Here is a 23,147-nt window from a genome sequence, read left to right on the forward strand (position 1 = left end):
CCCTAAACTGTTAACCATATCATTGACGCTAACAACGTCCGTCCAGAGATGTCTGCGTTTACATCTTCAACACAATCGCCCAATTTCCAAGCAGCACCTCCTGTATTTGATGTATGTGTGTGTGTGTATGTATGTATATATATTATATTACACAGCTATGTATACACCAGCCTGACCACTGCATTTAGAGCAGAGTGGTGGTCAGTAACCTAGGCAACAAGCTGCCAACAGTGGGAGTGAAAGAGCGTCATATCAGGAGAAAAGTTTGCTGAATCAGGGTGTCAGAAAAAACCTTTAACTTGACCAGTCCTACAACTATATTAGTTGAGATGGGAATCCCCCTTTAAAGTTGAGCTTTCCTAATACTTGTCATGCCCTGTAACCATAACTAGAGCACATGACATGCTTTTACTAGAGCCCCAGCCTCTGCCCTGAGACAGAACTAGAGCTGGAAATGTATATTTAGCGTGAAGAAGAACTTCCTTTATATTCCAGGGAATTATTATGCAGAAGTCCAGCCAACTCTGCACTAACAATGAGTCTGTGTCACCGGCATGACGGCTACATGTTAAGTCTTGTTTGCTGTAATGAGGACAATGAACTTTGCTTTTGTGAACCAGTTGGAAGGTTTGAAGTTTATAACATGGCTAGCTTATATTATAAGATTCACTATAGCAAAAGTGCCATTACATACCCCATCATAGCAGTTCTTCAGGCTCAATTGATAGACTATACATGTGGTTTATGGCAGCCTGTATTCTGCTGGTAAGCTTGTTATGACCTCTATGTGCACAGAATGACTGGCTGATTTATTTTTTTGTAGCCTGACAGCTGTAAACAAAGGGGGGGGGGTCTTCTCACATAACTTTATACAGTCTTGTTGCTACAGAAACAATTGTGAGGCATAGATATGGTATGTGAATTGCAATTGATAACATTACTGTAACTTTTTCCAAGAGAGAAGACAATTCCACAGTATTTGCATGTACATTGCTCCAAATCCAGGCTTTACCTCAGTAGGATGATATAGTGAGACATTAGTATTGCACTAGGCCCCGCCTGGTAATTGTACTGTAGGTAAACATGTACAGAGATCAGTATTTTACTAGAGAACTATGGTTACACCCATAATTACAAACCACTGTAATAACAACAGAAGAAATAGTAACCCTGTACCCTGCTTGAGTATACACTGTATTCACATAGGGGCAGATTTATCAAAGGGTGTAAAACTTAGGCTGGTGCAAACTACCCACAACATCCAATCACAGCTCCTCTTTCCTTTCACCAGAGCTGGAAGCTGAGCTGTGATTGGTTGCTGTGGGCAGTTTGCACCAGTCTAAATTTTACACCCTTTGATAAATCTCTCCCATAGCCTGATGGTACAATCACTTTAAGGTTCAGAAAAGTTGCCGAACCCAGACAGTTTCCTCAAGACCGCTAAACACTAGAAACTACTCATTTACAGAACCACTTTGACCAGCTCAGTTGTATGCCTATAGTCTGCATTCTGCAAACACTTGACAATATACAGACAGTGGTCCCCTTTCCATAGTCTCTCATTGACTGCTGATTTTCAGGTGTATCACTTTTTAACCTATTTTACAACATCTATGCCTAGACATTCACCCAATGCTGCAGCAGGTATCTATGTGACTGTGCATGCATCGGTGTGGCTCCGGAAAACACCTCCACTCTACCGACAAGCACTATGGTACAACAACATCCACTGAAAAGTTAAATGGCAGCAAGCAATACCTTTTTGTGACTAAAAATTCCTCCTGCAGAATGACCATCCAGGAATGCCATTCTAGTGTCATCTACCTGCACTCGAATAGTAATACCTTTTAAAACTGTGTTCTACCCGCTGCTCCTCTGTGCACCAGGGAGTGCCTGTCTCTCTGGGTACAGTGGTGCTACACTATAGCACTGTCACAATTAAACATATTACTTCTACCTGCATCAGGATTCTGCACATGTACAGCAGCACTTCAATGATATTTCAAGGCATTGTTATTTCTTTGCAGAGAAGATCTTTGTCTTGTCCCCAGGACTGTATATTTATAACCCGTATGTGAATCCATTTTTATGGCACAGTAAAACTGCCGTGCAGCAGAGGACACAGTGTTTCTTGCACAACAAGCATCCACAGGCTTCCAGCCAAGATAGTAATTGAAGGTCAGACTGTTAGCTAAGTGCAGCTCACTGAACAGTTGGAATCTGTAGGAGACTGATAGTACCAGGCTACAAAGACGGCTCTGTGTTACTGGAGGTATTATACATTCCCCTACAGATAAAACGCCTCCTCACATCGCTTCTTTTCCAACTTATGACTCTGACCGTGTAAAACAATTCATTGAGGCCACAATATACATGTATACTGTAATAGCTGACGGGTGGCGGGCACTTATCTGACATTTACACTGTTTTCCTGCTCTCGTATCGGGCGGCTGCCTATGGCAAACCTACACTAATATATTAGATCATAGTGTAGCGTGCCTTTATATTAAGTTATCAGAATCCCCCAGCACTTAGGACTCCAGTCACATCACATTTTGCTGATATATTGGAAGTAGGGATGGTCCGAACAGAGTTCGGTTCGGGTTCGTACGAACCCGAACTCTCGGTAATGATTCCCGCTGTCTGCCCGCTCCGTGGAGAGGGTGGATACAGCGGGGGGACCGCCTGGAAAACTGGGATACAGCCATAGCCATAGGCTGTATCCCAGTTTTCCAGGCGGTCCTCCCGCTGTATCCACCCGCTCCACTGAGCTGGCAGACAGCGGGAATCTGATGCCGAGCGTTCGGGTTCATACGAACCCGAACCTCGGCAGTTTCGGACCATCCCTAATTGGAAGTATGTGTGGAGATGTTGGCAAAAAGGTATGCCAACATATACTTAGTTGCCCTCTAGCTAGTTGACTGCATTTGGTCCTTTTTCAAGTATATACTACTTTTTTTTATTGACCAGTGTCAATAGACAGCTCTCAAGTAAACTCCGCAGATACTGTGCTATATGTTGGCATATCTGTTTATCAATATCCCCACATAAATTGTGGGTTCAATGGAATGACAGCAGGCAGTGCAGCCATAATGCAGCAAACAATGCGCCTATGATAAACCGGACACTGTTATATCCTGTTCTGTCCATAGCAAAGGGACAATTTTACCATGAAAGTTAATGCAGTGGTGACAACCAGGGGAGACCGCTCTCACTGTCTCCTGACAGGCCTAGGGGTACCTCACAGACCCTGCCCCTCTCTCCTGACAGGCCTAGGGGTACCTCACAGACCCTGCCCCTCTCTCCTGACAGGTCTAGGGGTACCTCACAGACCCTGCCCCTCTCTCCTGACAGGTCTAGGGGTACCTCACAGACCCTGCCCCTCTCTCCTGACAGGCCTGGGGTGACCTCACAGACCCTGCCCCTCTCTCCTGACAGGCCTGGGGTGACCTCACAGACCATGCCCCTCTCTTCTGACAGGCCTGGGGTGACCTCACAGGCCATGCCCCTCTCCTGACAGGCCTGGGGTGACCTCACAGGCCATGCCCCTCTCTCCTGACAGGCCTAGGGGTACCTCACAGACCCTGCCCCTCTCTCCTGACAGGTCTAGGGGTACCTCACAGACCCTGCCCCTCTCTCCTGACAGGTCTAGGGGTACCTCACAGACCATGCCCCTCTCTCCTGACAGGCCTGGGGTGACCTCACAGACCATGCCCCTCTCTCCTGACAGGCCTGGGGTGACCTCTCAGACCATGCCCCTCTCTCCTGACAGGCCTGGGGTGACCTCACAGACCCTTCCCCTCTCTCCTGACAGGCCTGGGGTGACCTCACAGACCCTGCCCCTCTCTCCTGACAGGCCTGGGGTGACCTCACAGACCCTGCCCCTCTCTCCTGACAGGCCTGGGGTGACCTCACAGACCCTGCCCCTCTCTCCTGACAGGCCTGGGGTGACCTCACAGACCCTGCCCCTCTCTCCTGACAGGCCTGGGGTGACCTCATAGACTCTCCCCCTCTCTCCTAACAGGCCTTGGGGATACCTCACAGACCCTGCCCCTCCCTCCCTGTCTGCTGACAGGCCAGGTGATACCTTAAAGACCCTGCCCCTCTCTCCCTGTCTGCTGACAGGCCAGGCGATACCTCACAGACCCTGCCCCTCTCTCCCTGTCAGCTGAAAGGCCTGGGGATACCTCACAGACCCTGCCCCTCTCTCCCTGTCTGCTGACAGGCCAGGCGATACCTCACAGACCCTGCCCCTCTCTCCCTGTCAGCTGAAAGGCCTGGGGATACCTCACAGACCCTGCCCCTCTCTCCCTGTCTGCTGACAGGCCTGGCGATACCTCACAGACCCTGTCCCTCTCTCCATGTCTTCTGACAGGCCAGGTGATACCTTACAGACCCTGCCCCTCTCTTCCTGTCTGCTGACAGGCCAGGGGATACCTCACAGACCCTGCCCCTCTCTCCCTGTCTGCTGACAGGCCAGGCGATACCTCACAGACCCTGCCCCTCTCTCCCTGTCAGCTGAAAGGCCTGGGGATACCTCACAGACCCTGCCCCTCTCTCCCTGTCTGCTGACAGGCCTGGCGATACCTCACAGACCCTGTCCCTCTCTCCATGTCTTCTGACAGGCCAGGTGATACCTTACAGACCCTGCCCCTCTCTTCCTGTCTGCTGACAGGCCAGGCGATACCTCACAGACCCTGCCCCTCTCTTCCTGTCTGCTGACAGGCCAGGGGGATACCTCACAGACCCTGCCCCTCTCTCCCTGTCTGCTGACAGGCCAGGCGATACCTCACAGACCCTGCCCCTCTCTCCCTGTCTGCTGCCAGGCCAGGGGGATACCTCACAGACCCAGCCCCTCTCTCCCTGTCTGCTGACAGGCCAGGGGATACCTCACAGACCCTGCCCCTCTCTCCCTGTCTGCTGACAGGCCTAGGGATACCTCACAGGTTGGCAATGCCCCCCCTGTCCCAGTTTTTGCCCTTCCCTCTGCCCCTGGGACCTGATGCTATAAATATATACAGGCAGGGATAGAGGACATGGCTGGACTTGCTGGGCTTTTGAATCTTATTTACATATTCACACACAGTCTTATTTTGTGGCACTGGACAAAAGAGGCAATAATGTCATGGCCAGACTCCTAATGACTAGCACTACCTAGCCATAGGCTTACTCATGCCCATGTTTTCCCGCTGACTGCTCCACATTTTAAGGGCTTGTCCATGTCTTGTTGGTAAGCCTTTGGCTATAGACCCTGGTTGCGGTAGCCGTATTGTTTCGCACCACGTTTCGCCTCCTGTCGCTGATGGTTACCATCACAGCGAGGACCGCTCTGCTCTCCTAATTCTCATACATTGAGGGTGAAATAACCTGCTGTAGAACTACGCCTCTCATGGTGCTGGGACAGCTAGAGGGGTTGTAGTTGTGTAACAGGTGGGGGGTGTAAATAAAAGCGGGACTATCTTGGTTGCCCATAGCTACCAATCACAACGCAGCTTTAATTTCTCAGGCGTCCCATAGGAAATGAAAGCAGCCCAGTGATTGGTTGCTCTAGGCACCAGCGGGTGACGTATACCGGGGCGCACCGGGCCAGTATAGCCGGCGCTGTCAGCTCCCCCGCCTCCCCCGGATGAGTAATGAGTAATGTGAGCCGCTCTGGAAGTGACTCCATCAGCAGCACCTGTGACGGCAGATTAGCCGCACACAGCTCCGCCCCGGCCGCGCTCTCCTCCCGCCCTCCCTCCTTCCTCCTCCAGCAGCAGCCGCCGCAGCTCCGCCTCCTCCACCCCGAGATCCGCCATCCTTCCTCGGCAACACTCAGCACTGCGACTCCCTGGGAAGCCCCGGCAATGCCTGCGGGGAGGATCCCACCTCCCCCTCTCGGTCACTAGGAGGCTGCTAACCGAGCGCCGCTCTCCTCCACCTCCCCCTGCTCGTCCTGCCGCCTTATGTAAGCGACCTCTCGGCGGGCTCCATCCCGGTTATCATGACCCAGATCTGGGCGCTCGGTGACAATAGCCGGGACTAGGGACCGCCGCCCGGAGCAGCCGCAGTCCCGCCGCCCGGACCGGAGCCATCAGGTATTGTGCTGCTTGTAGGTCAGCCCCGGGGAGGCCATGCCCTGCTGCCACCATCCGCATTGTGCCCATCACCGGGCGGCTGCCCACGGGTTCTCCACACTCTACAGACAGCCCTGACCAGAAGATATCCGATCGATTATATCCGTCATCGATAGGTCTATGGCCGGAGCAAGGTGCAGCCCCCAGCACTGTCTGCTGACTGTACCCGGCCATCTGCTGCTACACGGCGCTGGCAGACAGCAGCTCTGCTGGGCATGTGACTGTCTGCTGAGGGCAGCCATGACCTGCTGCTGGGCACTGCTACAGGGGGGGGGGGGCTCCTGCTGGGCACTGCTACAAGGGGGCTCCTGCTGGGCACTGCTACAGGGGGGCATCAGCCAGGGGGGGGGGGGCATCAGCAAGGGGGGGGGGGGCTGCTGCTGCTGGGCACTGCTACAGGGGGGCATCAGCCAGGGTGGGGGGCATCAGCAAGGGTGTGGGGGGGGGGCTGCTGCTGGGCACTGCTACAGGGGGGCATCAGCCAGGGGGGGGGGCATCAGCAAGGGTGTGGGGGGGGGGGGGCTGCTGCTGGGCACTGCTACAGGGGGGCATCAGTCAGGGTGGGGGGCATCAGCAAGGGTGTGGGGGGGGGCTGCTGCTGGGCACTGCTACAGGGGGGCATCAGCCAGGGTGGGGGGCATCAGCAAGGGTGTGGGGGGGGGGGCTGCTGCTGGGCACTGCTACAGGGGGGCATCAGCCAGGGTGGGGGGCATCAGCAAGGGTGTGGGGGGGGGGGCTGCTGCTGGGCACTGCTACAGGGGGGCATCAGCCAGGGTGGGGGGCATCAGCAAGGGTGTGTGGGGGGGGGGGGGGGGGCTGCTGCTGGGCACTGCTACAGGGGGGCATCAGCCAGGGTGGGGGGCATCAGCAAGGGTGTGGGGGGGGCTGCTGCTGGGCACTGCTACAGGGGGGCATCAGCCAGGGTGGGGGGTGGGCTGCTGCTGGGCACTGCTACAGGGGAGCATCAGCCAGGGTGGGGGGCTCCTGCTGGGGACTGCTACAGGGGGGCATCAGCAAGGGTGGGGGGCTCCTGCTGGGCACTGCTACAGGGGGGCATCAGCCAGGGTGGGGGGCATCAGCAAGGGTGGGGGGTGGGCTCCTGCTGGGCACTGCTACAGGGGGGCATCAGCCAGGGGGGGGGGGGGGCTCCTGCTGGGCACTGCTACAGGGGTGCATCAGCCAGGGTGGGGGGCTCCTGCTGGGCACTGCTACAGAGGGGCATCAGCCAGGGGGGGGCTCCTGCTGGGCACTGCTACAGGGGGGCATCAGCAAGGGTGGGGGGTGGGCTGCTGCTGGGCACTGCTACAGGGGGGCATCAGCCAGGGTGGGGGGCTCCTGCTGGCCACTGCTGGCCACTGCTACAGGGGGGCATCAGTCAGGGTGGGGGGCTCCTGCTGGGCACTGCTACAGGGGGGCATCAGCCAGGGTGGGGGGCTACAGGGGGCATCAGCCAGGGGGGGGGGGGCTCCTGCTGGGCACTGCTACAGGGGAGCATCAGCCAGGGTGGAGGGCTGCTGCTGGGCACTGCTACAGGGGGGCATCAGCAAGGGTGGGGGCCTCCTGCTGGGCAATGCTACAGGGGGGCATCAGGGTGGGGGGGGGCTGTTGCTGGGCACTGCTACAGGGGGGCATCAGCAAGGGTGGGGGCCTCCTGCTGGGCAATGCTACAGAAGGGCATCAGGGTGGGGGGGGCTGTTGCTGGGCACTGCTACAGGGGGGCATCAGCAAGGGTGGGGGGCTCCTGCTGGGCACTGCTACAGGGGGGCATCAGCAAGGGTGGGGGGCCTCTGCTGGGCACTGCTACAGGGTTGCATCAGCCAGGGTGGGGGCTGCTGCTGGGCACTGCTACAGGGGGCATCAGCCAGGATGGGGGGCTGCTTCTGGGCACTGCTACAGTGTCATCAGCCAGGGTGGGGGGCCCCTGCTGGGCACTGCTACAGGGTTGCATCAGCCAGGGTGGGGGCTGCTGCTGGGCACTGCTACAGGGTGGCATCAGCCAGGGTGGAGGGGCTGCTGCTGCTGGGCACAGCTACAGGGGGGCATCAGCCAGGGTGGAGGGGCTGCTGCTGCTGGGCACAGCTACAGGGGGGCATCAGCCAGGGTGGAGGGGCTCTGCTGGGCACAGCTACAGTGTGCCATTCCCATCAGCAAGGGTGGGGGGGGGGCTGCTACTGGGCACAGCTACATTGTGACATCAGCAAGTATGGGGGGTTGCTGCTGGGCACAGCTACAGTGTGCCACTCAAATCAGCAAGGGTGGAGGGGCTGCCACTTGGCACCAGCCTTGGTGGAGCAGACACGCAGGTTTTATATGGTGGAGGGGGGGGCACATGCTGGCAGAGATCTTAATATGGCACATGAAATGTTTACTGATGATGGGCACTAACCTGGAAAAGCCCTCCTCCATCCTAGGAGGCAGGTTATATATTTTGGAATGGGGCACATGTCAGTACTGGGCAGCATTTCCTAGCTATCTGATGGTGGGCACTTATCTGGGTGAGGGGTCCATGGTAGGAGCAGACAGACAGGTTACATATTGCAGAATGGGGCACATGTCAGCACTGGGCAAGCGTTTCCTAGCTATCTGATGGTGGGTACTTATCTGGCTGCCCATGGTAGGAGCAGACAGGCAGGGTTTGTATTGTGGAGCAGAGCACATGTCAGGGCTGCATTTCCTGTGCCATATTAAGCTCTGTGCTTGCATCACCGGCTGCTGACTAGTTACAGAGGCTTTGACTTTCTGGAGGGTTTGCTCTGTGCTTTATGCTGTATTTACTCACCTCTGTGGAATGTGCATCCAAACAGGATGATGGAGTGGCTGACTACTTGGTGATCTAACACACAGCACAGAGTTGGTGACTAGTTTGTGTGTGATGTGAAAGGGTTAAATGAATACACATAGCACCTGACCTCACCAGCATAGTCTCTATTTGCTTCCTATGTTGGTGTGGATTTCCTCGTGGCACTCAGATATGCTCCTATATACTCTGGGAATGTGGCCCATGGTTAAGAGCTCACATGTTGGACCACACTATAGACAGAACATGTCAGTGCTGTATGGGTAATGGATTACAATGGACCGCAGGGTAAATCTTGGCCTATTTACAAATAGAATGATAGCTGCTGAAATTATCTGGATGTCTGTGGTTATAGGAATATATTGTATGGTATGAGAATTCATCTTATTGATTGCAGAATTGCTTGTATGATCAGAAGAATGACCCCCACTCGATCAGTCAGTGAGGGGAAGTAAGGTAGCCAATGCAGTTCATGTGACTTTCTAGATTTTACAGCGATTGACATGCCCATCTTCTCTAGCCGTTGGCTTCTAAATCTCATTGACACATTAGGCTACTATTTCCTATGGCTTACAGTGACCTTTGGCATGCTTTTGGTGACATCTTATGTCTAGTCCACTCCATAAGTTGTGGCCAATGAGCTTTACCTGTTCCCTGATGTGTTATACACAAAATAACCTGGTCCTAGAGAGTGCGGCCGTAAGACCCCACCCTTGATGCTGTACTTGAGGTGTGCCAAGCTGTCATTCTTTAGATGTATATCATGTACATTCCTTTGACAGCTAGTAGTTATTTAGCATAATGATAGCCCTGTTGTATGCACCTTGTGACCCTGTACCGGAGGCTGAACCCTCAGACGTGTGAAAGGAAGTCATATTTGCATTTCATGAACTTTAGTCAGGAAGAGAACCTTCTGCTGCATTGCACAATGGTATCAATAACAGCAGGTCGCCCACTCACTTTACACTGCCCCTCACATGTAAGAAGGTGGCAATAAAGAACCATCCAGAGCCTGTACACTTACATTGGAGAAAATAGGAGAATATAGTGTTTGCTTATTTTGTTCCTTGTAAAGTTGCTAACCTCCTTGCCAATGCTGTAAACCATTCCATGATGACTTTATTTCCAATGATAGCCACCAAGTTCTTCATGTCCACACAGGCAATGGAACTGACAGAAAGGAAAAAAGAGCTGGACGTAGAGCTAAGTAATGTACCATTGCTTCAGCCTCTCCACTTAACAGTCCAGCAAGAAGAGGCTTTGGATATATTTTTAACCGGCACACTGTTCAGGGACACGTTAATAAGGGGTTAAATAGATCCCAGAGCCGAGTAACCGGTGTATTTAGTAATCTACAGCTGGTACAGAAAGTTGGCCTTATGGGTAGATGTCTGGGGGATTTTTGCAGTCATGGTTGGTCTGGGCTTTTATTGGTAGTCATGATGTCTTGTATGTTAACATATACTGTGGTGCACAGTTACCCAACTACAACTGGAACTTGCACCACTTTGATCAGTGCCATCATTCAGTTGGTATGGTAGGACTCTGGCAGGTGGCAGAAGATGGTCCAACTCTAATAGTCCTATATTATGACAGCTGAAAGGTATCGAGTGTGACGTCTGTGTGCTAACCCTTGTGATAAAGTGAAAAGGCCCGGTGGCATTCATAGGTGAGGACACAAGCTGTTCTTTTGTGACTGGACTTATTGAGGCATTAGACGTCAACCTTGATCCACTCCAACCCTTAGTGACAGTGTCTTACACCTTGTTGTGTTTAGCACATGACACAGTGCTATTAAGCAGTACATTACTATGGGCTCAGGGAGAGGGACCACTCCATGGAGAGAAGCTTACGTGTCTGAGAGGATTGGCCGTCTTTAGGCGTCATCCTTAAGTGAAGGATTCCCCCTACATGACTGAAAGTGTAGATCAGCTTAGCAGTGACCATGCCCTGAGATAACTAGATGGGTATGTTTGTGTCTATGGGGTTTACGCCTACGCAGAGGGGCTGTGGGTTCATTTACTTTAGTGTATTAGCTGTTTGCAGAGCCATAGGTTTGTCTGCTATAAAGGTCTTTAGTTTTCACTCCTTAGCAGCTATTTTGGCTCCCGATAAGGTGAAACATCTGTACATACATCCTTCTACATAACCTTCAGTCTTCTCTCAGACAATGCAGATAGCTGTTTGACCTTTGACAGGATAAAGACAGTCCCAACAACTAGAGCTGGCAAGCCTGTGCCTCTTGAAATTCTCTTCAGAGAGCGCTCATTGACCCGTGATCAATCATTTAGCATGGAATGTGCTGCTGGCGGTTTAGTGTTCTCCTGCCCAGGATGTGTCTGAGGACATGTTTTGCTTGAAGTCTAACATTGCGCCTTATTCAACCCCTGCAAAATGGATTTTTATCTGTCGAGGTGCCGCATCCATATATTATGATGGATATACGTGCCTCTGCTTCTACGCCAGCGTTATTTCTTGCTTCTTTGCTAGGATTATATGAGCTTTTTCTGAACAGAACAACGTTAATAACTGGTTTACTGACATCTTTCATCTGTAGGTGTTTAGATAGCATGGCAGGCAACCTAGATGTTAGGGGATGTTTGGTGATGGGCTTTGTGTCCCTTCATCATCCAGTACACAAGTTATATGGATTGTGGCTTTATGGCTATAGATGCTTGTTTGGTGGGATCATGGCATGTGACCTCATTCTACAGATTTTCTATGTGAATCTTTTTTTAGTCTACAGCTACATTTTGGCATTGCCCCTCTAATTCATGAGCTTACATGCTTTCCAATCCCATTCTGCCCCTAAGGGCAAGGAGCTGTGAAACATGTGGTGATCAGAACCCGTGTACAGGGAAAATGTGATCGATCTTGGCATCCTTTGGGATGACCTCTAAAGGGTGTACAGAAAGGGTCATCCTAAGGGAAATACACTAGGGGGGAACAACATTCCATAGACTTTACAAGGCCAATACACCACACTGACTTGTCACCATTGAGCTTTCATAACCATTAATGGCAAGAGGTTAGTTGACGTTGAAAAAACTGTGGATGTATTGGGTGCTGGGATTTGTTTGCTGTTCGCAATATGCTTTTGCTTTTATACACCTAATCCCTTGTGCATTTGTAGTAGCTTATTTGCAGGGGGCTGCTTTCTCTTCCCTCTCTCCTTTTCAAACAAATGCACACTTGGCCGGGCTGAGCATGTATGTGTTATAGATGGGATAAGGGGAGGTAACTGTAGGGATCAGAATAAAGGGAGCAGACCTGCCAGACTGTTCTGTCCCTGTCATCCTATGAGAGTTGGGAGGCCCCCATATGCATTAGTTTGACCCCTTTGATTCATTGTGGGGCTGCAGATTACTATGCCCTGTGGCCATTATCTCTTCTCTCTTCATGTTGGTGTGTTTGTACAGTGATCACACAAGGCCTTATCACAGGGGCCTTGGCCCTTTTCCTGGGACTCATTTTCCTCTGAGGCTAAACAAATAAACACTTTCAGGACCTCTGACTGAGTGGAGGAAAGTGAGTTGCGACATTCTGCAGAGGGCTGGATAGAATGACATTGTATGGGGCCAGGAGAGATAATAATACTCTGCCATTTGGTCTTCTTATCTGCCAGAGACAGGGAGGGCTCTTTGATACTTAGCACTGTACATGTAATGGGAGGGATTCTCTTTCTGAAGTATAAAGCCCCAGGAATAATTATAAGGAAGCTGAAAACATGGCTTACCTGCCTATGACCTGGCTCTTTGTCTTCTCTATCACACGCTCACTTGGATTTCTGTTTTATGACCGTCTCTATCTGTTGTTGTTTGAGGCCGCTTGACCTGAATGGTATCACAGGACCTGGTTAATCATTAAGAAGTTAGCCCAGATTTTTGTTATCTCAGACAGCACAGCTTGACTGAAAGACAATATACGGAAAGGCACATAGGATTCAGATTACAGACATTACACTCCTGTGCTACATCTGGCATAAAAAGAGAACAGAAAAAAAATCCTCTCCTGTCCTGCAGGCCAAAAAATACTGTATGAGTTCCCCTACAGGTTCACAGTTCCTCTCTGCTCAACAAGTAAGATGTAAACTCATTCATATATCTATCACAGAGGCCAAAATTTATGACTGCTACACATGTTCCTATGATATTGGTATTACTGAGTAAAGCCTCAGCAGCTGGAATCAAGCTGCTCCTAGGACCAGGTAACTGTGCGAGCAATCTGTCAGGACCTTTACACCTAGGAGTATGCTGGGCTGCCATTCTGCTGCTTTGTGACAGCACTACTACTATGGTACTGCCTGTGGTATATACTGTTTTGATTTAGGCAAATAAATTTTGGCTGTAAGTGGACACTTTGTTGGTATCACCAGAACTTAGGCTGTTCCTTAGTACAGGCATCAGTGGGGTATTACTGCCACATAGACGTACGGCCCTATTACACGGAAAGATTATCGACTGTTATAGGCCATTACAGCCAATAATCGTGTAATAGAAGGCAATGATCAGCCAACATGAACGATGTCGGCTGATCGTTGCTGTCGTTTTGTCTTTTAACATGTTGAAAGACAAACTACTGTGATAGCAGCAATCTGCTGCTGTTGGCCTGTGGAATAGGAGTGGCGGCAGCAGACCGCCGGTAACCTCTATGGGCTGCCCGGATGATCTAGCAATCACTTGGGCAGCCCCCCTGCATTTACCGCCGCGTGTAATAGCGGTGGCAGTAAGCGAGGAACTAGGAGCAAGTGAGCGCTGACGGCGTTCGTTTGCTCCTCCAGTCGCTCCATGTAATAGGGGCTTTATCTGTATGCATGTCTGTGACTGGTAACCCTCATTCAAGTGCAAGAGGTTGAGCTACAGTGCTGGCCACAGATGCATAGGGATGGGTCCGTGTGCAATAAAAGGATTGGGCCTTTTGTTTGGTGGTAAGAATCAGATGTGATGTCTTAGTCACTTGCGATTATCCTAGACATTCATATTTGAGGGGTAACATGAATGGGGCTCTCTATTAGCCAGCATCAAAAGCAGAAGGTGTTCCTACCCCTTCAGTAACTTAAACATTCAGCCTACAGCTGCCTCACTCTTTCCCCCATTCACATGAATGTCCAGCTTGGCTGAGCATTCATTTGTTTTGATTGGAGAGAGGAGGTGTAAGCCACCAATTGATAGCTATGGCTGCAGCCTCCAAAAACCAAAGGATGGGGTAGTTAAAATAAAATAAGACCTGACCCTTCTCTCCCCTGCTGAGTTGAGAGGCCCAATACGCATTACATAGTCAGCTGGTCTTTCCAAAAATAGCCACCCCCACCAAAATCAGGGAGTTTTGCAAATGTTATTCTAATATGTATAGGGGCCTTAACGTGGATTAAGATCTGAGCCGTGCACTACAGCCTATAGAGAAATAGCATACCAACCTGGGGAAATAGGTATTCACATTACAGGTTATAATGTATCATCTGAGGCGCTCTGGTTTAGGCTTCTCTGGATAACCTGTGATCTGACATGATGTCTGAACTAGAGACTTGTTATTGCTGAAGCCATAGACAAGTGCCAATGCTCTGTAGGAGATTATATAGAGCTTTGTTCACTCTTGTACATACTCTATTACATGTCAGACCCAAGCTGTTTGAAGAAATAATCTTGTTCCCCCTGTAGGACTTTAGTTTATATGTGGGTAACATGTAGCCATTGATTCTTGGACACTTTCTGCATCATCCAGGGCTGATTTGCTGTGGCTTAGAAAGATGAAGGAGAATTAGTTGCCTGGAACGCTGACAAGCCGTGGACACACCCTTCATATCCTGGGATTTGGAAGCCACAGAATTTCCTGTTCACTGCAATACAAATAATAATTCTGCTAGAAAAATGTTAAAGCTTTTCTGACCATTTCCATTGTCATGTGTCCAAGAATGGCTCGGAGTATGTCAGCTAGAAGTCATTGATGAGCGATGATGGAGTCACGATATCCATGACTTCTAATCTAGCAAATCATCAGACGTTTAATTGAATTGAGCCTGTTTTGGATCAGATTTCCAGCATTTTCTATGCTTTGTGTATTTCTGAGATGGTGAACTTTCTCCCTCAAGGCAAATCACTATTGTGGCTTTGACACTGGCTCTTGCCTTTCACTAATGGAGTTGAGGCAGGCTATTTGATCCTTGGCATTACGCCTCTGAAGCTGAACACACTGAGGTGTACGTTTCAGTCAGAGACCCGCCGAGATCTTAGGATAAAAATCTGACCTCACCGCGCTTCCCTGGAGGATCGGATCATGCACCCTCAGCCATGTGTTCACCATCATACAGGGCTTCCAGGCATGACTCTCTCCATGTAAGGAGGGCCTTCAAAGAATTTGTTCAGTCTTTATAACAATATATTCTAGATGGTGTTTAACAGTCCTGAGACTAATGCAATGCAGAAAATCCACTGACCGCTCTGGGAAGTCTACATGACTAGGGAGATTGAAGTGTTAGTATCATTTGTAAAAACCTTTTTAGTTCAGATTGCTTCGAATGTAAGCTATATGAAGGTGAATTGTGTGGCACTACTTGTCTGGCTTGCCTATTGGATGCGATTAATAACAGGAGGTGGGCTCTCATTAATTCAAACAGCCGTGCACTTCACCTGGCTATAATTTAGCATTGAAGCTGGTCTTATGTGCAGATGCCATAAATGTCTAAGATGGGTACAACCCTTTAACATACAGATGAGTGTTTTTATTTTTTTGTTCTATCTTGTGAAAGTTGATATTGATGACATTTAATTCAAGAAACGTTGACCCTTTGGATAAATGTGTAAATCTTTTTTTTTTTTTTTTTTTTTTTTTTTTTTTTTTAGGCCTTCAAGCCCCTGGTTGGAAACGGTGCATACAAGTCCATAACTGCAATAGAGTTTTTAGTGGAGCGACATCTGGAGTTTGCAACTGAAGATAGTGCCTTTCAGCCCTATCAGGTAAGGACTGGCGAAGATAACATGTTGTCTCCAGGCGTTGCCACGTCCTGAGGGGGTTGATGTATTCTGAGATACATTTGCCATCTAGCCCCTCAGGTGGGAAGCTTGTTTATGGTGAACATTGTAAAGTGAAAATTAGGGGAATAAACACGTAGTCCTATGATTTATGGTCTAGCGGCTGTTTTTGGCTTTTTGCTTTCTAGGGGATGAGTTGTATAAAGGAACTAGTAATTTATCACCCTGTGACAGATGGATAAGATTAGCAGAGGGATTAGGTTTGTCCCAGAAACCCTACTGTAACTATAGCTGACAGAGGATAAGAATGCCTACCTAAACTGTGCACAGACCTGACGTCCGTGTCCTTGCAACTGCCTGTGTTTTTATTTAGTTACCTATGTCTTACAAAAGGCACTTGTGGCAATAATGTTTTTCTAGAGTATTTAGTGACAGCGAGCTTCTGCATCTCTCTGACCTTGTATAATAACCCAGAGTGGTATGTTAAGTAGTTGTGTTTAACCAAAGGAGAAATTCAGAACTCTTGTCATTGTGTTAGGCATCCCAACAGGAGACATTAGACATAGACACACAGCCTTTAACATGGCAATCTGCATTTTAATGAAATATAATAATAAAAAAAATATATTAGCAAGACAATGGCGCAGCAGAGGGGTGTGTTCAGTATTCAATGGGGCATTGGTAGAACAGGAATGGGCGAGGGGCTGTATAGATGCACTGAAGAGTAAAATACCCACAAGGGACTAAATGATCTCATTAACATTTTGAAGGGAAACTGTCTGTAGATTCGATAAATCCAACCTGCTGATAGCTCACTATTGCACAGGGGGCGCTGAGGATGAAGGTATATCTATTACCTTCATCCTCTGTACCATTCTTGTGCAGTTTGCGGTTTACTACTGCATCTAGTAAGGCCATTTAGAGCATTGGGGGACTGGGCTACTACCCCCAGGCCACTGAATCACTCACCCACCACCTTTTTTGTTATCAGTGGTAGCCCTGTCCCCAGTGCCCCAAACAGCATAATGTCTTAACCTGCTGATAGATTCCCTGTAAGGAAATGATTGTTTTGTTTGGGTCATAGGGGAGAATGGCCATGATGTTATATGTACCTAGTGTCCAGTTGTGTGATGTAAACATAGTAGTATGGAGTACTAGATGCCAACCCGACCACAGAGGGCAGACAAAAGCTACTGGAACACATTGTGCTGTACAAGGTTATGTTGACTTTAGTAAACACAGCTTAACCCGCAGTCTTCCAGCCATTGCTGATCTTGATCTTCCATGACATAGGGCTAGTGATGGAACATCTGAAATCATTGAGGTTATTCCTAACCCTGGCCTTGGACTTTTAAAGCAAATACATGCATATCACAGCTGTGATAAGACATTGCAACATGTTACCACGCACCAGCCTGGAGTTGTAATGGGATAAAGGCGCTGCACAGGCATGCCGGCTGTTAAGGCTTTATTGATGATGTTACACCTTTTATGGGTTCTTTCTTGCCAGACTTTTTCTAGTTAATATGCTGTTGAGTCTATAGTGTCTGTTTTATGCTTGTTCAGCTAAGTGCAGTATATTCTCTGTTATCAGCTGTTTTAGGTAGTGTCAGACTGTTGGTGTACTACCAGCATATCTAAAGCCTATTGTGGGAGTTGTAGTCGTGTAGGAGCCACTCTTAAAGGGAGCATATCCCATTGAAATTGTCATATAGGCTGCAGGCAACATGTTATATGGCAGGGCAAGCGTAGAAGATTGAGCAGAGTTTCTAATAAAAATGATAAAACTATACATCATTCTGGACTTGGGTGTCCAGAGGGCAGTCTGTCTTGGATTTTGGCAGCTATATTTGTATGGACACTGATATGGAAATGCTGTCAATCATAGTAGGACTGCCCACTGGACTCCTAAGACCTGAACGGGCAGGGTTTTAGATGAAAAAAATTGTTATACTGAATCACTCCCCCACCAAACTATATATTAATGTGCTCAGCTCCTCCTGCCCCACCACATGCTGCCTATCTATTTTTAACATTGCAGGTTTCTGTAAGTATTGAGACTCCTGTGCTAATACTGGGTATATTTATAATAGTAGTAGCCTAAAGAGAAAACAAGTTTGGAGGAACTTTCATTTGCGTGAGAGTGCGCTGGCCTCTTCTTCCCTGTCTGTTTTGCATCCTTCCCTCATTTCTAGATGATCTCCACCCTTGGCAAGTAGGCAGGCTTTTCTATCCTTATTAAACATAAGCATGTGTGTTCAGCTCAGCAGCGTTTCTGGTTCTTGCTATCAATAGCAGCAGTGTGTCCCTCTCCTGGTATGCAGCGTATGGGCAGGAACAGGTTTAGGTACATGCCATAAGAGTACATTTGGCACTGTGACTTTGGGAAATAAACATGTGAGATTGCCAATGTATTATTACATTGTGTGTATTCAGTCATGATAGCTCAGTACTGATAGGATCATGTAGCATAACGTTCTCCGAGCACATGTTGCACTCTGGCCCCCCGCATGTGGCTCCCCAGCTGATGGCAACTGCAGATACTGTTGTGCACTATTGGCATTGTCCAACATATATTTTAATAGTTTTTTTTTCCCTTTTAAAGTGACTGGCCAGTTTTTGGGTATGTTGTCAGGACTGGGCACCTATATTTAGTCCTGACAGCCATTTACCAAGGGGATGGGGAAGCAATCTGTAGAAACCTGGCAGCAGTAATAGTGATAGATATCTTTTAGATTTTGCTTGTCTAGTGGTAGTATGAAGCACAGGTATAATTTTCGCCATGTACTTCAGTCGGAGTGTGCAGAGAGTTGTCCGAATGATTGATTAGAACAAGATCTGTATGAACAGTCTGTGCAGTCCAGGCCTGATGGGTTAGTGGATGAGATTTTTGCATTGATGGCAGCGGGTTTGGATTATTCTAGGGCAATAACACTTTTCTTCCCCCCCCCCCAGTTTTGACATATTTGCGATAAATTTCAGTGAGTAAAAATATTAATACACACAGCTTATTATGGGTTTAAATGTCAGATAGCAAAACATGGCGGTAGTTAAACAATTACCAAGTCACAAGATATCTAAGGTTTCTTAGAGCAGCAACTTTTGCAGCTGTTATAAAGTGCTGTTACGTGCTCGGCTTAATCTAAATAATGCGGGGGCCTGTCTGCTGGCACTTCATTATGGAGGTAATAAAATATACTTTATTACCAGCTTATGCTATCATTACTGTGTGTGCACTTGACTGGTGGCCCAGTTATATTTAGAGCCGTTCTGCTGTAACTGGGAGAGGCAGATCATGTTGATCATGGGCAAAAAATGCCTTAGCCACAAGACTGAATGAGTCCAGGACAATACACTACATAGGATTACATGAGGAGCATTGGGAGAGCCAGTGAGGATTTTCCCTATGTATTGTGATCTGTCCTATCCCGAGCTGCTTTCTTCTCTGAAGGTGGTGATGTGCATCAGAATATTAAGGGTGGTGGTTGCGAACCGAAATATAATCTCACTGGATGACTACATATGGCGCAGGCTTGGTGTGCGGTCATCTGCCTCGGTGAACATGGATTTGAGACAAATGCACTATAATTTAGTTGGCGATTTTCTGGTTTCTCCTAGTACTTTAAGACCTTACTTAACCTTGTGTTTATCTGCACAGACTTGGGATGCAAGATTGCTTCAGACCTTTGTGCTACAATATCTTTTACCCTTGAGATGTTTGCGTACGCCTGCAGCGCAAGTCTGTTTAAACTTATGTGGCCCTAGAGATGAGCACAATTCGAGCCTATGGCTGTATCAGTGATTTCCTGGACTCCATAGGACTGCATCGAACATCTTCTGCCAATGGTATTACATAGTAATATAGTTTATAAGGTTGAAAGGAGACAAGAGTCCATCAGGTTGAACCTAGGAAAACCCTACTGTGTTTTTCCAGAGGAAGACAAAAACCCCTATGAGGCAGATGACAATTGCCCCATCACAGGGAGAAAATTCCTTTCCGACTCCAATGGCAACCAGAATAATCCCTAGATTGTTGCATCTGCAAACAGTTGGACTTGAGCATGTTCGAACTCCGCTCCTCTCTAGTTGTGCGCTTCCTGGTAGTGCAGTGCAGCCAATACTAAATGTTCGGCCTGAATCTGGTAGTCATAGAAGAGATCCCTTCAGTCAGATGATGGGTGTCAAGTGTCTGACCCTCCTGATATTGATGGTAAGGCCAGGCCATTGATATGAAAATCACAGGGAATCCTCGTAATATACATTTTTGCTGCTTCATAAGTTTGTGTTACTAGACTGTAGACTGACTTACAAATTGAAGTCCTTGTGGTTGACTCGTGTTCATGAAGTGAGTTAGCATTGCCAGTACCTGCCTCGTGTGTACGTCTGGCAGTGTAATAGTTAATGCAGCCAGGTGTATTATTTCCAAAGACAAATACCCTGAGGGAAGTTGGCTGCTGTTGCTACTTGTATGCAAAATCATAGGCTTGGGGAAGGTGTGTTGAATAGCAGACATGCATATGGTTATGTAAATGTAAGTAATATTTGACTAGGGCTGACAGTAGCCAGAGCTGGTGACCTTTGTACAGAGCAAAGGTGTTTAGTCCTCGCTTGTAGCTGTACAGCCTTTGGTGTTTTGTATGAAGTATGTATAGTAGTTTTACTATCCAATGTTTTTCTGTAATGGGCGCTGACAATGTGTATGTGAATGCACGTTTGCATTCAGGTTCAATCTGTTGTCATAATGATGTGGTCTCATGGTCTCATTCTTCCATTCCTTCAGCTAGACTGAAACTCTGGGAATTTTGTCAATAAGAGATACAGAAACCAATATATGAATTTTATTGTTTAGAGCATGGCGTGGGATAGGTTTTTACAGAAATGTTGTGAAATTTAGGAACAGTTGTGGCATTGAAAGAATAGAATGAAGTGTAGGAGGCCGCCCATGTTGTGCTGTGCGTCAGTCCCTGACCTCCTGTAAGGTGACTGTCAGCCTTAGTGTCGCAGATAGTAGGGATCACTACACTACTTCTCCATGTTCTGCACTATGAGAATATAACCTTGTAGCTTTGTGTTGTCTCTAAGTTGGCTGATCACCATAAGGCCACAGCACAGATGTATTTTCCTCCTCCGCTGTAGATCCCTTTGAGCAGGAAAACACCCTAAATCCTGCTGCAGTGGAAATATTGAAAAATTAATGATGCAATTTTTGCCTTGGAAGCGAGTGCGGCCGTAATCATTCTTAATTAAGAATTAACTGCCAGAGAAGTGTACAGCGCCGTGCGCCATCTCTGCGGGGAGCTGGAGGGGGGGGGGGGGGATTAAAAATGAAATGTCATTTCTTGTCTAGCATGGCCGTGCACCTATAATGTGCTGAAAACTCATTCTGTGCCAGTGTTCCTATTCACTGACTCAAATCCTCAGAGTCCTATTGTACTTCAAAGCTTTCTCCATAAACTCCGGGGTTATCTGAGGATAGTTGTTTTGTTAGCGCTTCCACAGCAGGAATGCTGACACGAATTTTGCAATCTGTGCCATCCCCTCGTGTAAATGATGCGCTGCAAATAAATTAGTCGGCAACAGGCCTGCGAGTTTGTCTCTTTTATATCTTTTGCGTCAGCATATGCTAAATGCTTGTCTGCACAGTGTGCTCTTACTGGAGATGCGGGCCTACTGGGGATGGTAGCCTGCTGGACCTTATAGCTGAATAAGAAATGTCTGTTTCATCACCAATGAATCTGTGTTCCGTGCAGGGTCCCAGAGTTTGGACCTCTCGTCATCATGTATCATCATATTGCTGGGAGCTCTGAAACTGTTTATATTTGGGGTATGGTGCTCTACTGTAAGGTGCCAGGAGGTCCATGAATCTGGTCCGTCACAATCTTCGGAACGTGTGAATGCCCCTAAGACCCCACGCTGCCTCCGCCTTCTTCCTAGCCTCTCACACTTGATTAACTTGCCTGAGTACTGGAAACTTAAAGTGACTGCACCACCAGGCCCAGGCTGAAGCACTGGAGGTGGGCCGACCCATCCTTAGTGGGAAGAAACTCCATCCCCTCCATGACATGACTCCATTAGAATCAATGCAACCCTATCATAGAGGAGCTAGGGTTTCCTCCCACTAAGGGTGGGTCGGCAACTCCAGTGCTTCAGCCTGGGCCTGGTGGTACAGACACTTTAATGCATAGCCCTGCACTCAGGCTGCCAATCAAGTGTGAGTGGCTAAAAGGAGGGAGGAGCTGGCGTAACTACATGCAGCTGTGGCTCCACCCTCATGCCTGGTTTCCAGGCGCTGGAACGGAGGATTGTAGATTATTTTGAAATCGACACCCCGCTCCAGACTACCAGGCAGTCGGAGAGCTGGGCCCAGCAGCTGTAAGGTACTGGGACCAGGTCACACTCCTTAAGGGAGATGATTGATTCTCTTAAACAGATTAACACACTTGGGATGATGTCACATAATTTTGCCTGATCTAACCCTACTATGATGTCTCAGCAGCCTATTTGATAAAACTTATGACATAGGTGTTAAGGCCCTTTTATGAGGGCCAATTATTGGCAACATGTGTTCCTAGAAACGCTTATTTGGCCGATAATTGGCCAGTGATGAGCATGTAAGCACCCGATTGGCGGATGATTGGATCTTTTGACTGGCGGTAAAGTCTGTTATAGGACACACATCTCTTTATGTGACCAATAACAATGAATGTTAATAGCTTCACACCCTATACAGGGATTGTTCATGTGGCCTGGGCAAGTGAACAGTCTTGCCTATGAAAGGCACTACAAACCAGCGTTGGTTTCGCTGATCGATGATAGTTTGCGGCCATGGACAGACGACAATGCTTAAATGTAAAATGACCCTTAGACATCATGGAATAAAGTTTTTCTGCAGTATTGATAAAACGTTATCATCCATTCTATTCCTTTGGAGAGCTGAGAATGTGACCCACATTCATATCCAGATGGCGTAAAAACCCACTATTTACATCCAGCAGCCTTTGTTAAAGTGACACAGTCACCCCCTTTTTGCATTATGACTTTTATGACTTTGACTGTACACAGGTGTAAAGGGTAAATGTAGCAGCTTTCATACGTCAAGGTGCTTGTCCAAGTGAACTTTTATCATCTGTGGACTGTGCTACCTGGACAGGGCTTCACAGCTGAAGCGCCAATTAGCCCCGCCCACATTGACACATGTCCTGCCCCTTGACATCATTGCATAGGCCCTGCCCCTTAAACAGCCATTGGAAGAGGCCAGTCTAAAGG

General features: G+C 48.4%; 1 protein-coding gene across 5 annotated transcripts in view; it reads left to right on the forward strand.

Annotated features, from left to right (window-relative positions):
• Window positions 1–23,147, forward strand: part of JMJD1C (jumonji domain containing 1C) — a 196,010-nt gene that overhangs the window by 114,211 nt on the left and 58,652 nt on the right. For 4 of the 5 annotated variants that reach the window (XM_069980281.1, XM_069980284.1, XM_069980279.1 and 1 more), the window contains exon 3: window positions 15,753–15,866. In XM_069980281.1, coding sequence (XP_069836382.1) covers window positions 15,753–15,866 — 114 coding nt within the window. Of the gene's footprint in view, window positions 1–5,993; window positions 6,078–15,752; window positions 15,867–23,147 lie in introns of those variants that run through there. The other variant, XM_069980282.1, reaches the window with a different exon arrangement.

The sequence above is a fragment of the Dendropsophus ebraccatus genome, chromosome 8, assembly GCF_027789765.1.
Source record: "Dendropsophus ebraccatus isolate aDenEbr1 chromosome 8, aDenEbr1.pat, whole genome shotgun sequence".
NCBI lineage: Eukaryota > Metazoa > Chordata > Amphibia > Anura > Hylidae > Dendropsophus > Dendropsophus ebraccatus.